At 44.0% G+C, this 13,942-nt stretch overlaps 1 protein-coding gene across 1 annotated transcript in view; it reads left to right on the forward strand.

The window, feature by feature from the left end:
• Positions 1-13,942, forward strand: part of LOC145407278 (mannose-P-dolichol utilization defect 1 protein homolog) — a 77,360-nt gene that overhangs the window by 42,095 nt on the left and 21,323 nt on the right. The window contains exons 2-3 of the mRNA XM_080278313.1: positions 1,686-1,884; positions 3,257-3,461. Coding sequence (XP_080134439.1) covers positions 1,686-1,884; positions 3,257-3,461 — 404 coding nt within the window. The remainder of the gene's footprint in view (positions 1-1,685; positions 1,885-3,256; positions 3,462-13,942) is intronic.

Here is a 13,942-nt window from a genome sequence, read left to right on the forward strand (position 1 = left end):
CTACCTATACCCAACTAGTCACCAGCACACACCCAAGTAATTATTCAGCGCATGCATTACTGGGAATAAAGAATTTTAAACATTAAATAAACAATATTAAATTACCTGACACAATTGACTCCAGTTCTTAAGTGGAAGGGGTGGGGGTGGCGGTTCCTAGGGTAGAGGCAAACTAGTGCCTTTCAGCATGAGGCAAGTGTGGTGGTGCAGGAATAAACAATGGACTAAATGGATGGAAGTAGTGCATTCACTTGCTGCAGAGGAAGGGTTATGATTGGCTTGTCATTGTTTGTCATGCTTTCCTGTGAATGACTGATGGCCATGATTTGCAGAACCGACGCGTGCCCTGGAAATCTCACCGGAAATGTGTCACTTTGGTGCCGAAAGCGCAGTCTTTCGGCATACAAACTGCAATTTATGCAGGTACTTTCGGTTCTGAACGGGACCATGCCATGGATTAATTATCCACTAAACCAACAGGTGCCACAGTTGGGTTATATGGTTACCACCCAGCATAGTACTGTAAATGGTTTCCTGGTTTACAGGAAACCATTTGGCTTGTCACTCAGTGTAGTCTCACACTGCTTATTTAGATGGTTCCACTTTACCATTCGCAACAAGAGGGGCCCATCCCTGGCCAAAACACGTTGTCTGTCATTCTATATCTTATGCAGGGATAGATGAAATAAGTTTGATATAAAAAACGTTTCTGACAGCCTGTAACATCAAATCAATCCAGATGGGACAAAAACAAATTGGTGAAAAGGAAAAAACAGCAGAAAGAGGAGGTCATAAAATAATACCGAGTCAGTATGGATACTTATGAAACAGTTTGTAAATGACTCTGTGTAACATGAATTTATAAGCTAAGAAAAGTATTGGAAAGTGAATATGCTAGAACGATTTACAAATTATCCTAAAGATTCATCATTTATTGTGTTAATCCTTCTTCTGTATAATAGGCAGATATATCAGTATAGGTAGGTGTATCTGTCTTGCTGTGTGTCCATTCCTCTCCTGTCACCAGTCTCTGTCTGTTTGGATTACATACCAGGTAATACGTATCCCTTCTATCCACCTGTTTTATGTAACATGTATCTCTGCTGTCTGTCATGTAGCATGTACTGTATTTCTTTTGTCTGCAATGTAACATGTGTCATTTGCCTATCACACATGTATCTTACTGTTTACCTGTCTCATGTAATAAGTATTCCTTCTGTCTGTCATGTAACTTGTATCCCTGCTGTCTGTGTTGTTTAACGTGTGTCCCTACCGTGTGTGTCTCATGAAACTTCCATCCCTTCTGTCTGTTTGTGTCACATAATATGTATTTGTACTGCCTATCTTTTATTATGTATCCATCCTGTCTGTGATGCTGAAAAGAGATGGCTTCGTATGATGGCACCAACATAACCAGGCAGTTCTGCTGCCCAGGTATAGAAATATTCACCTCACTCCTTTTCTGCCAAGAGGAAAGTGATAGATAGCAGAAGGACACTGAGTTCATGTTAGGATGAGTATGGAGCCACAAAAACTGCAATCCTGTGTGTCTTAATTGCCTGGTAATGTCATCTTGCAATTTCTTACATGTCTCTTCTCCCTCTGCTTCTTATACGTGTAAATTAATTCTTCTTTCATCCACATAACCACCTACCCTGCCATCACCCCCCTTGTGATGCAATCAGTGGAATGCCTGAAAGCGGCAATAAGCAAGGCTCTGGGTCTGGCCATCGTGGCGGGGTCCGTGCTGGTGAAGGTGCCACAGATTCTCAAGATTGTGCGGGCAGGCAGCGGGGAGGGCATCAGCATTACTGGCACCATCCTGGAGCTACTGGCTATCAGCTTTAATGTCGCATACAGCTTCGTCAACAGATACCCTTTCAGGTGAACACAAGGCTCTGCTGATCTTCACCCTAACAGTGTACTGGAGAAGGATGCCTTCAGTTGGTGACAGTGATATAACAGCTTGGCTCCACTGCCCAGTTACTCAACTGTTCCTTAGCTCTCTCTGTCTGCCAACAGGAGGATGGTGGACTGCAGGAAAAGTGCAGCTTCAGCCTGCAGTCCACCAGGTTCACATTCAGTTGGGCCAGAGGCTGCAGTAATAATGACAGTCATCATCATCATCATCATCATCATCATCATCTAATCCTGTGTTGCAGTAAGTGGGGAGCGTAGGAGCCATGGGCTAGGCAAGTTGGTCCTGACATTTAAGATGAGAGTGACCAACCTCACTCATCCTTGAATGGCATTACATGAGCAAGAAACCCCAACCATCCCTTGGATGTTAACCTGCACAGGCTCAGTCCGATTAGAGTGCCTTAATTACCCATTAAACCACCAGGCGCCATAAACTGGTCTTATGGTTACCACCCAGCATAGTAAATGAACCATTTGGCTTCTCACTCAGTGTAGAGTCACCCATAGACAGAAGGAAGAGGAAAGAATGAAGGAAAGAAAGAAAGACACAAGAGGAAGGAAGGAAGAGAGGAAAGGACAGTCACCCGAGTAGCACTACATCGAGTGAGTGGATGGTGACCTTTCATTTAATTAAGTTTTGCCATTGTTACGTCAAGAAGTTGTAGTATCATATCACAAACACTGCCTTTTGTTCAAAGTTTATGTTTTACACTCAGAAAAATGTTGGGATGGTTTCTCTTTGGAAGAAAATCCATTATATAGATGCATAAATTCTGCATCCTCCTATTATTTGGATGTCATCCTTCAAAACCATGTACACTGTACTATAAATGAGAAATAAAATAAGATTCCCCCTTGAGATACTTGCAGTATGCTCTATTCACTTTAACTCTGCCTGAATCTGACATGTCCTTATCTTCAATGCCTGTCATTATAGTGCAAGTAAAAAAAAATAAATAAATAAATAGTGCAAGTAAAAAAAATAAATAAATAAATAAATAATGGAAAGGATGTAGAACCATAGTCTTGTCTAATTCTGTCAGTGAAGTATGGGAAATAAGTTGGGGAAAAAAAAGGTGTCCCCCAATTTAGTACACATGCTTGGATGACTCATTCTCAGGTGAATAAAATTTTGGGTAGTCTGGCAGTATAATACTGTATTTGGAATTGAGTGCCACAGATTCCCTGATCATGAGAGGAACTTAGGTTCCTCTGACTGCATTTCAAGTGAGTAAAGCCATTTGGTGTTAGCTGGAATAGAATACCAGAGTTGTCCCAGCCATCAGTGGGTTATAGTACAGTATACAAACTTTAATAAAAACCTTTCTCATAACAGCTCGTACGGTGATGGCATTTTTCTGCTGCTCCAGACCACTCTTATCGGGGCACTTGTGCAGCTCTATGGTGGGTCCAAGGTCAAGAGCATCACCTTCTTCCTCACAGTAGCAGTTGCCATCACCATTCTGTGCTCTGGCCTGGTGCCCCTTAAACTGCTGTGGGTGCTACAGGCCACCAACATACCAACTGTTTTTGCTGGCAAGGTGGGTGGGTGAAACATTTGTGTTTAGACACTGAGTTGTCATTATGTGTAACTTTTCTTTCTTTCTTTTTTTTTTTTCTGTTTAATCTATAGCAGGTTAGAAAAATACCTGTACAGGCATTCTCTCTCCATTGGGCTTCTCCGATCACAACCGTATTACCTTGACCTGTCCTAATGCCCTGGTATGGCTTGTGGACCCTCCAAAGAAGAGTTGAGTGTGGCAGTTTGGAGCTGCGGATTGGGAGGCCCTCAGGCAGTACTTTGTTGATTTTCCTTGGAATGATTTTTGCTTCCATGGCCGAAAGCCATCTGAGTGTGCTTTGCGCATTACGGAGATTATTCTCTCGGGCATGGAAGCATACATTCACTTCTCATATCCTTTGACTAGTGCAAGAAAGCATTGGTTTAATCACGCTTGTTCTAATGCTGTCTGCAACAAGGAGAGGGCCTATAAAAGATACCAGAGCCAACCCACACCTGCATCACAAATGTTTATGTTTCTGCCCAGATCTGTGCTAAGTCTGTTCTTCGCTCTGCTAAAAATAATTTCATCCGTACTAAATGCTCTCAACTCTCCAACTCGAATTCATCCCGCTCCTTCTGGACCCTTGCCAAAAACCTTTCTAACAACTTTACCTCATCATCCTTCCCTCCTCTTTTCTACTCTGATGGCCCTGTAGCTATTTCATCTACTGATAAAGCAGATCTCTTCTCTCAGACTTTCTTTTCCAATTCCACCTTAGACGATTCCGGTGCTGTTCCTCCATCACTTCCTCCCTTTGACTTCCTCATGGCTGACATTAAAATTTCTTCAGCTGATGTATTTTCTGCCATCACTGGCCTTAATACTAACAAGGCATATGGGCCTGATGGAGTCCCTCCTGTTGTTCTCAAGAACTGTGCCTCTGTGCTTATACCTTGCTTAGATAAACTCTTTCGCCTTGTACCTTTCCTTCTTTCTGGAAGTTTGCTGTCATTCAGCCAGTCCCAAAGAAGGGTGACCATTCCCAGCCCTCTAACTATTGTCCAATTGCTTTAACATCCTGTGTCTCAAAAGTTTTCAAGTCATTTCTTAACAGAAAAATTTTAAAGCATTTTCCCTGTTATAACCGTTCTGATCGTCAGTATGGGTTCCATCAGGGATGATCATTGGTGATCTTCTCACCCACCTTTCAGACTCCTGGTCATCCTTTGGCGAAAGCCTTGCCATTGCACTTGACATCTCAAAGGCTTTCGATTGAGTCTGGCAAAGATCTTTAATTTCGAAACTGCCCTCATACGGTTCCTATCCTTCTGTCTTTACATTCATCTATAGCTTTCTTTCTGGTTGTTCTATAGCCTCTGTTGTAGATGGCCATCGTTCTTCTCCTGGATCTGTCAACAGTGATGTTTGTCAGAGCTCTGTCTTATCACCAACTCTCTTCCTTTTATTCATCATTGGTCTTCTAAGCTGTACATCTAACGCTATCCACTCATATGCTGATGATTCCACCCTACTCCTTTCCATTTGGTTCCCACAACGTCCATCTCAGCAGTTACTTTAACAAGCAAGGGATGAGGCTACGACACACGTAATGTCTGACTCGGCTCGTATCTCTGATGGGGGTAAAAAGAATCTTGTTGTTTTTAATGCTTCAAAAACCCAGTTTTTACACCTGTCAACCCGACAGAATCTTCCACAGAAGTACCTACTAATGTTTAACCTCTTACCCGTGGGTAGTCACTACTGTGACGCTCGTTACTTAACCCCTTAACCATGGGGCGTCACTTTCGTAACGCTTGGGAGCAAGGGATCATACCGCAGGGCGTCACTTTTGTGATTCTGTGTTATTTTGAATTAGCCCGGGCTTTCAAGTTTTTTTTTTTTTTTTTTTTTTTTATGCGAGGAAGAAGGAACCAGAGGCCATGAGCCCTTAATAAGAGTTCCCTCGAAGAGAAAAACAAAATACAAGAGAGAGCCAAATTCAAGATCCATTCTTTTCGAGATGCCTGGACACACTGTGTTTGAAAGACTGGAGATCATAGGCAGCAGGAAATACAGACAGAGGGAGACAGTTCCATAGTTGACCTGTTGCATAAATGAAGGACCGGGAGTAACGGTTAACTCATGCATTAGAGAGTTTGGACAGAAAAGGGATGAGAGTTTGCTGCCAGACAGATGCTACGCACCGTCATAGAGGTGGAGGAATGCATGCAGACAGTTCAGAGGAGCAGTGACCATTAAAGTAGCAATAGAAAAGGGATAAAGATGCAACAGTGCGGCGAAGCGACAGAGGTTGAAGGGAGTCAGTAAGAGGAGGAGAGTTAATGAGACGAAAAGCCATTGACTCCACCCTATTGAGAAGAGCTGTGTGTGGGGAGCCTCCCCACACATGAGAGTTGTACTCCACACGGGCGGATAAAACCCCTGTATAGAGTCAACAATTGTGCAGGGGTAAAGAAAGAACGGAGTCGGCTTAGCACACCCAATCTCTTGGAAGCAGATTTTACAAGAGATGTAATATGATCTTTCCAAGATAAGTCCCGAGTAAATGAAACCCCAAGCATGTTCAAGGATGATGCAGGATTAAGCTGAATATTATTAAACATTAGTGGGTATACCTGTGGAAGATTTTGACGGGTTGATAGGTGTAAGAACTGAGTCTTTGATATATTAAAAACAACAAGGTTATTTTTACCCCAGTCAGAGATATGAACCAAGTCAGACATTAGGTGTGCCATAGCCTCATCCCTTGTTTGTTGAAGTAACTGCTGAGATGGGCATTGCGGGAACCGAATGGGAAGGGTTGAAGGGTGGAGTCATCAGTGTATGAGTGGATAGGGTTAGATGTACAGCTTAGAAGGTCATTGATGAATAGAAGGAAGAGAGTTGGTGATAGGACAGAGCCCTGAGGAACACCATTGTTGATAGATCTAGGAGAAGAACGATGGCCGTCTACAACAGCGGCTATAGAACAACCAGAAAGGAAGCTAGCGATGAAGGCACAGATAGAGGGATAGAAACCGTAAGAGGGCAGTTTAGAAATTAAAGATTTATGCCAGACTCGATCGAAAGCCTTTGAGATGTCAAGTGCAATGGCAAAGCTTTCGCCAAAGTCCCGAAAGGAGGATGACCAGGAGTCTGAAGGTAGGTGAGAAGATCACCAGTAGAGTGCCCCTGACGGAACCCGTACTGACGACCAGAAAGGTTGTGATAGGAAAGATGCCTTAAAATTTTTCTATTGAGAATTGACTCGAAAACTTTTGAAATACAGGACGTTAAAGCAATTGGACGATAGTTGGAGGGTTGGGAGTGGTCACCCTTCTTTGCGACTGGCTGAATGAGAGCAAACTTCCAGCAAGAAGGAAAGGTACAAGTTGACAGACAAAGGCAAAAGAGTTTGCCTAGGCAGGGTGTAAGCACAGAAGCACAGTTCTTGAGAACAACAGGAGGGACTCCATCAGGCCCATATGCCTTGTTAGTATTGAGGCCAGTGATGGCAGAAAATACATCAGCTGAAGAAATTTTAATGTCAGGCACGAGGAAGTCAGAGGCGGGAAGTGATGGAGGAACAGCACCGGAATCGTCTAAGGTAGAATTGGAGGAGAAAGTCTGTGCTAAGAGATCTGCTTTATCGGTAGAAAAAATAGCTACAGAACCATCAGAGTAGAAAAGAGGAGGGAAGGATGATGAGGTAAAGTTGTTAGAAAGGTTTTTGGCAAGGTGCCAGAAGGGGCAGGAAGAATTCGAGTTGGAGAGTTGAGAGCATTTAGTACGGATGAAATTATTTTTAGCAGAGTGAAGAACAGACTTAGCACGATTCTGGGCAGAAACGTAAAGATGATGTGATTCAGGGGTGGATTGGCTCCGGTACCTTTTGTAGGCCCTCTCCTTGTTGTGGACAGCATTAGAACAAGCATGATTAAACCAAGGATTTCTTGCGTTAGTCAAAGGATATGAGAAGTGAATGTATGCTTCCATTCCCGAGAGAATAACCTCCGTAATGTGCAAGGCACACTCAGATGGCTCCCGGCCATGGAAGCAATAATCATTCCAGGGAAAATCAAAGAAGTACTGCCTGAGGGCCTCCCAATCCACGGCTCCAAAATGCCACAGGCGACGTTTCCCTCGAGGGTCCACAAGCCGTACCAGAGTGATAGGACAGGTTAAGGTGATAAGGTTGTGATCGGAGGAGCCCAACGGAGAGAAAAGATTAACAGTGTAAGCAGAAGGATTAGTTGTAAGGAAGAGGTCAACTATGTTGGAGCTCTCTCCAAGGCGGTCTGGGATACGGGTAGGGTGCTGTAGAAGCTGCTCTAGGTCATTAAGGATAGAAAAGATGTAGGCTTGTTCACCAGGTGGATCAGTGAAAGGAGAGGAGAGCCAAAGGTGGTGGTGAACATTGAAATCTCCTAGAACGGAGATTTCACAGAAAGGAGAAATGGATAGAATGTGTTCCATCGTAGAAGTAAGATAGTCGAAGAATTTTTGATAGTCAATAGAATTAGGGGATAAGTAAACAGCACAGATATATTTAGTCAGAGAATGACAGGAAAGCCAAAGCCAGAGTGTAGAGAATTCAGAAGAATTGAGTTCAGGAACACGAGGGCAAGATAAGTCGTTGCGTATATATACACAACAGCCACCTTTGGCTTTGAAATGAGTATAGAGAAAGTAGGAGGATACAGAAAAGGGTTTGCTGTCAGTTGCCTCAGACAGCTGAGTCTCAGTTAGAAAGAGAAGGTGAGGTTTAGAAGAGGAGAGGTGGTGCTCAACAGAGCGAAAGTTAGAGGAAAGGCCACGAATGTTGCAGAAATGAAGAAGGGAGTCAGACAGTGGTTCCAGGCACCTCGTGTCATCACCGGGAGAAGGGCGGAAGGTGGGGGCATTTGTGGTTCCCCCCCCTGGGGACTCCGAGGCTGGGTGATGAGATACCATGGTTTTGTTTTTTGATTTTTGGAAAAGGAAGTGTATTGTGTACTGTGCATGTAGTTTGGTGTAGATACTTAGAGAAATTTGTATTGGAGAGCATGCTGGCCTACTCTCTGTGTAAATGAGACACTGAAAAAGTTCAGCAAAGGGGGATGGTCAAGAACTAGTGGCTTGTATCATCTATCAGTACTGTCAATGTCCAACACTAGTCAGTCAGCACTCCTAATCTCATCTGTACTCCCATCCATTGTTGACAATTTAGCCATTTCTCCCCGTTCTTGACTCCCCTCCCTCCCTCCCCTCCATTACCCTATCCTCTCGCCTGCCCGGCCATGCTACGTTAAGTAAATCTTCCCTGGAATTTTTCACTGATTTCATCCATTGAAAGAAGCCCTATGCCCTATTCTTATACCAAATAATACATACAAGAAAGAAGTAAAGTAAGTGAGAGTGCCATACACCTAGAATTGGCTAATTATCACCTGACAACACCTCACGTGCACTCGTTCGCTAATTTTCGCTGTTTATTTCCCTTTGAAATATGCCGTATAATCTATTTTCGTAATAAAAATATATATAAGAAAGGAAGGGAGAAGCCTAAGTGATATTTACATTCACGTGGAACTACCTAATTATTGCAGGCCACCACAGTGTAATCTACTCTAAGTAAATCTTCCCTGGAATTTTCCACTGATTTCATCAATTGAAATAAGCTCTATGCCCTATTCTTATACCAAGTAATATATACAAAAAAGAAATAAGGTAAGTGATAGTGCCATACACCTGGAATTGGCTAATTATCACCTGACAACACCTCACGTGCACTCGTTCGCTAATTTTCGCTGTTTATTTCCCCTTGAAATATGCCGTATAATCTATTTTCGTAATAAAAATGCATATAAGGAGGGAAGGGAGAAGCCTAAGTGATATTTACATTCACCTGGAACTACCTAATTTATTATGTATTGTCTTGGTTTCCTGCCAATCATTTCATTGCTATATATTAGCAGGTCTCACAAGGCTAAAGTTGGTAGTATTGCACTCACCCTAGCCAGGCGGCAGGAGGCCACCACTATCAGTTCACTGTCATCTTTCAACGTGAGGGTATGTCTGATTCGCTCCTGCTAACTTCCGCCGCTTTTTTATCCCCATGCAAAGGGCCCTGTGACCTTTACCCCCTACTAAACCTCCTGTGGAAAGAGGTAAAGGGCTAACAATTGATAAAGAGTGACTACGATCTTTTTATTGAGTAAAACAGTGCAAGTGGAATTGTAAATAATGTGTAAACAGCAAGCATGAATCGCTCTTGCTAACAATGAATGTAAATATACATGAACAGTGGAAAATAGTTTTATAAGTTACTTCAAGTGACAGTGCATAACACAGTGTAAATAAAATAGAAATGTAAATAATGTAAATAAAATAGAGAACGTAAATAGAAATGTAAATGAGTAGTATTATAAGAATACGAGTATATACAGTACACTAGGAGTAATGAAAGTGAACGTTTCACTCTAGCATATATGAATACTATGAGTTATGAGAGTGAAGGTGAAAGTGACATTCACTCTCAATGCTAGTATACAGGACGAGAAAGTGAATGCTACGTATTTTACTGAAAAAAATTGAATGCCTACAGTGACAATAAACTACTATTACTGAGGGAAACTATGGATAAAGACTGTAGATATATATAAGTGTTATATAGTTGTAGATATATATAAGTGTTATATAGTAATAGAAATATAAACTGTGAGTGTTTTTATGAATAATAAATGACAGAACACCAGTGGCGAACTAACGCAAGTGGGAAGGTCATACGCCCTCGTAATTTTCATTGCTTTCACAGTGGGTTTTTTTTTGGAGTATGGATTCCAAACTAATTGAGAATCATAGAATAGTGTTTCTAGTGATAATATCAGGCTGTGGTAATCATGTTACGGGTTGTTGGGAAGTGTAAAGTGGAGACTTTGTTACCCAACTTCAGAGGTCTCCACAAGTCCTATGGTACTCGACGAAGGCTCAACAAACACCCCAGGAGAAAGCTGAAGGTATGTGCCATAAGCATATATGATTTTAATATTCTAGGACTAATAACTGATTTTTGGCAAATATTTTTTGAGAGTCTGTTGGAGCGCGAATATGCCTGCTGGAGCCGCAAGAAAAAGCAAAACAAGCCCGCGGTTAAAGGGTTAAGTACCATACTGCGGGGTGCCACTTCTGTGATCCAGGGATTTTTAAATTCGCCTGGGCTTTCAAGTGCGGTCTTGTATCATCTACCAGTAGTACCAGTGTGTAGCTATAGGCAGCGCTGCTAATACTGCTAGTACTCGCATCCAGTGTTACCAGTTTAGCCATATTTCTGTGTTTGCCTCGCCTTCCCACCTCCCCTCCCTTACCCCCTCCCCAGCTTAGTTACAGACTGGCCGCGCAACGCAACTCTCTGCCGGTTTTTTCCATTCTCTTTTCCGTTGAAATGTGTCCTGTTCTCATACTTAAAAATATATTTTAAAAAGGGGAAAGGCTAATTGATACTCCCATTGGCCATGAAGCTAATTTATCATCTGGCAACACCCCACGTGCACTTGGTCACTAATTTTCCCTGTTCATTACCCACTGAAATGTCCCTTAAGACCTGTTCTCATACTAAAAAATATATATATAAAAATTGATACCTCCATAGACCTGGAAGTAGCTAATTTATCATGTATTGTCTTGATGCTATCCTCATGGGAGGGGCACGGCGCGGTCCAGCCATCCTTGTGGGTAAGGGGTTAATAGTATCCAGCTGAATCCTGCATCATCCTTGTACATGCTTAGGGTTTCATTCACTCGGGACTTATCTTGGAAAGATCATATTGCATCTCTTGTAAAATCTGCTTCCAAGAGATTTGGTGTGCTAAATTGACTCCGTACCTTCTTTACCCCTGCACACTTGTTGACTTTATACATGGGTTTTATTTGCCCCAGTTTAGAGTACAACTGTCATGTGTGGGAGGCTTCCCACATACAGCTCTTGTCAGTAGGGTGGAGTCAAAGGCTTTTCGTCTCATCAACTCTCCTCTTCTTACTGGTTCCCTTCAACCTGTCTCTTTGCTGCACTGTTGCCTCTTTGTCTCTTTGCTGTCGCTGCTTCAATAGTCACTGCTCCTCTGAACTGTCTGCTTGCATCCCTCCACCTCTGCGATGGGTGTGTAGAACCTGTCTAGCAAAAACTCTCATCCCTTTTCTGTCCAACTCTGTAATGCAAGAGTTAACTGTTACCCCTAATCCTTCATTTATGCAACAGGTCAACTCTGGGGCTGTCTTCCTCTGTCTGTATTTCCTACTTCCTGTGATCTCCAGTCTTTCAAATGCAGTGTGTCCAGGCATCTCGTAATGAGCGGATCTTGAATTTGGCTCTCTCCTTCTTTTTTTTTTTTTTTTTTTTTTTTTTTGAAGGAATGGTTTGCAGGCTCCTGGCCTTTGGTTCCTTCTTTCTTGCATTTAAAAAAAGAAGAAAAAAAAAAAAGGTAAAATCCCATCATTAGGCAGGGTATCGTCTATCGGGTACTTTTAACATACAACTGACCAGTCTTGGGTTTCCCCCAGACCAAGCCCAAACTCCACCCAAATGAGCCCCAAAACAAGTTTAAAGCCAAACCAAATGGCCTAACAGCCGTCAAGGAAGCTAACCTAAGCCTAACACATGTAAATAACACACTGAAAGCAACAAATAAAGCCTGAAAATCATACGGGATAGGTTAGAAAAATATCAAACACCTCTTGTCACTTCTTGTATGTCTATGACCGGTATTGGTTATCGTCCTTGCTATCCCCCCCTCCCCCCAAGGCTAGGGGACATGTGGTGCTCCCTACCACTCAATCCTCCTCAAAACCTTCAAACCCCATCTTTAGGGGAGGGTCAGAGGGGAGCGAAGCCTGGGGAGGTGGAGTGATCGTAGCGAGAGACTGATGCACTGGCTCTGGGGGTGGTGATGAAGTGCAATGCGATTAGGTAGGGGGTGGTGATGGGGTGTGAAGCAATGGCTCAGGCGGAGGTGATGGGGTGCGATGTGATGGCTCTGGGGACTGGCGATGGAGTCCAATGCGATGACAGAGGAGTTGGTGAGAGAGACAGCTGCAATGACCGGTGAGGTGACAAGGGAGACCGCAGTGATGACTGATAAGGTAGCGATGGAGTCAGATGCGGTGGATCACGTCGTGGCGAGGAAGACAGAGACAGTGACCAAAGTGGTGAGGGAAATGGAGACTGGGGCGAGGAAAGCAGCGATGGAGTAGCGGAGTGCCTTAGTGGAGACACAGGTGACACAGGAGACAGGGATCGGCTGGAGGTTAGGTCCAGCACTACGGGCTGAGCACGTCCTCGGCAGGAGGAGACCCTGGGTGTTTGCTGGTTGATGGCAGGGGAGATGCTTTGCTGGTTGAAGGTTGGGGAGATGCTCTACTGGTTGAAGGCTGTGGAGATGCTCTACTGGTTGAAGGCTGTGGAGATGCTCTGCTGGTTGCAGGCTGTGGAGATGCTTTGCCAGTTGAAGGCTGTGGAGATGCTCTGCTGGCTGAAGGCTGTGGAGATGCTCTGCTGTTTGAAGGCTGTGGAGATGCTCAGCTGTTTGAAGGCTGGGGAGATGCTCTGCTGGTTGAAGGCTGTGGAGATGCTCTGCTCATCGAGGGCTGGGAAGATTCTTTATGGCTTGCTGGCATGGTGGGAGCCTGTTTGAAGAAGGCAGTGATTGTAGTCTGCCTAGCTACCCTCTTCTCTCCTCCAGCATCGTCTCGCATTCATCCCCTCCTCCAGCCGATCGGCTGCATCCCTGCTTCGTCGTGGGAGAGGGTTATGTGTGCGCATCAGCGCAATTATTTCGTCCAGCTTCGTTAGCATCTCCCTCAGGATTGTCATATTGAGAGCTTGCACTTCAGGGATGACCTCCACCTCCCGTGCCTCAGGGTGCTCCAGCTGAATCTGCATATTGAGGAACTTCTCATTGCTGAGCTCTTCCCCATGGCTTTCCAAGACCTCCTCCATGTCATCTTCTTCAACCTCCCCAAAGCCTGCCTCGTGTGACAATTCCACTATAGCCTGCCACACACGCTGCACCGACGGAGCTTGCACGCCCTTGGGGAAGCTGGTGAAGGTGTGCAAGCACTTCAGCCACTACTTCCGCCACATACAGTTCATGGTGGCCTGACTAACCTCACGTCACGCTGCAGTGATAGTCTCTAGGGTGTATCGTATATTGTAGCCCTTCCAGAACTGCTGCACTGTTGTCCTGTCATCACTATTACAGTCCCTCACCAACTGCTGCATAGTGCGGTGGAGGTAATATGCTTTGAACGGGCTCCTATGCTCCTCATGGGGCGATGTAGGAGTGGATGATGGATGGATGGATGATGGATATCAGAAGTCAGCCAGGCCTTCTTGTTTGACTTCCAAATCACCCCAAGGTTCTCTTTAACATACCCCACCAGAGCCCTGGGGTTCTCTGAGTGGTAGACAAGGAACGTCTTCAACTTGAGGTTGCCCTCGGCTTTGCCTTCCAGCAGCAGTCAGCTTTTTTTTTTTTTTTTTT

Source organism: Coenobita brevimanus, chromosome 72 (assembly GCF_032717465.1).
Source record: "Coenobita brevimanus isolate Jiangsu-jjx chromosome 72, ASM3271746v2, whole genome shotgun sequence".
NCBI lineage: Eukaryota > Metazoa > Arthropoda > Malacostraca > Decapoda > Coenobitidae > Coenobita > Coenobita brevimanus.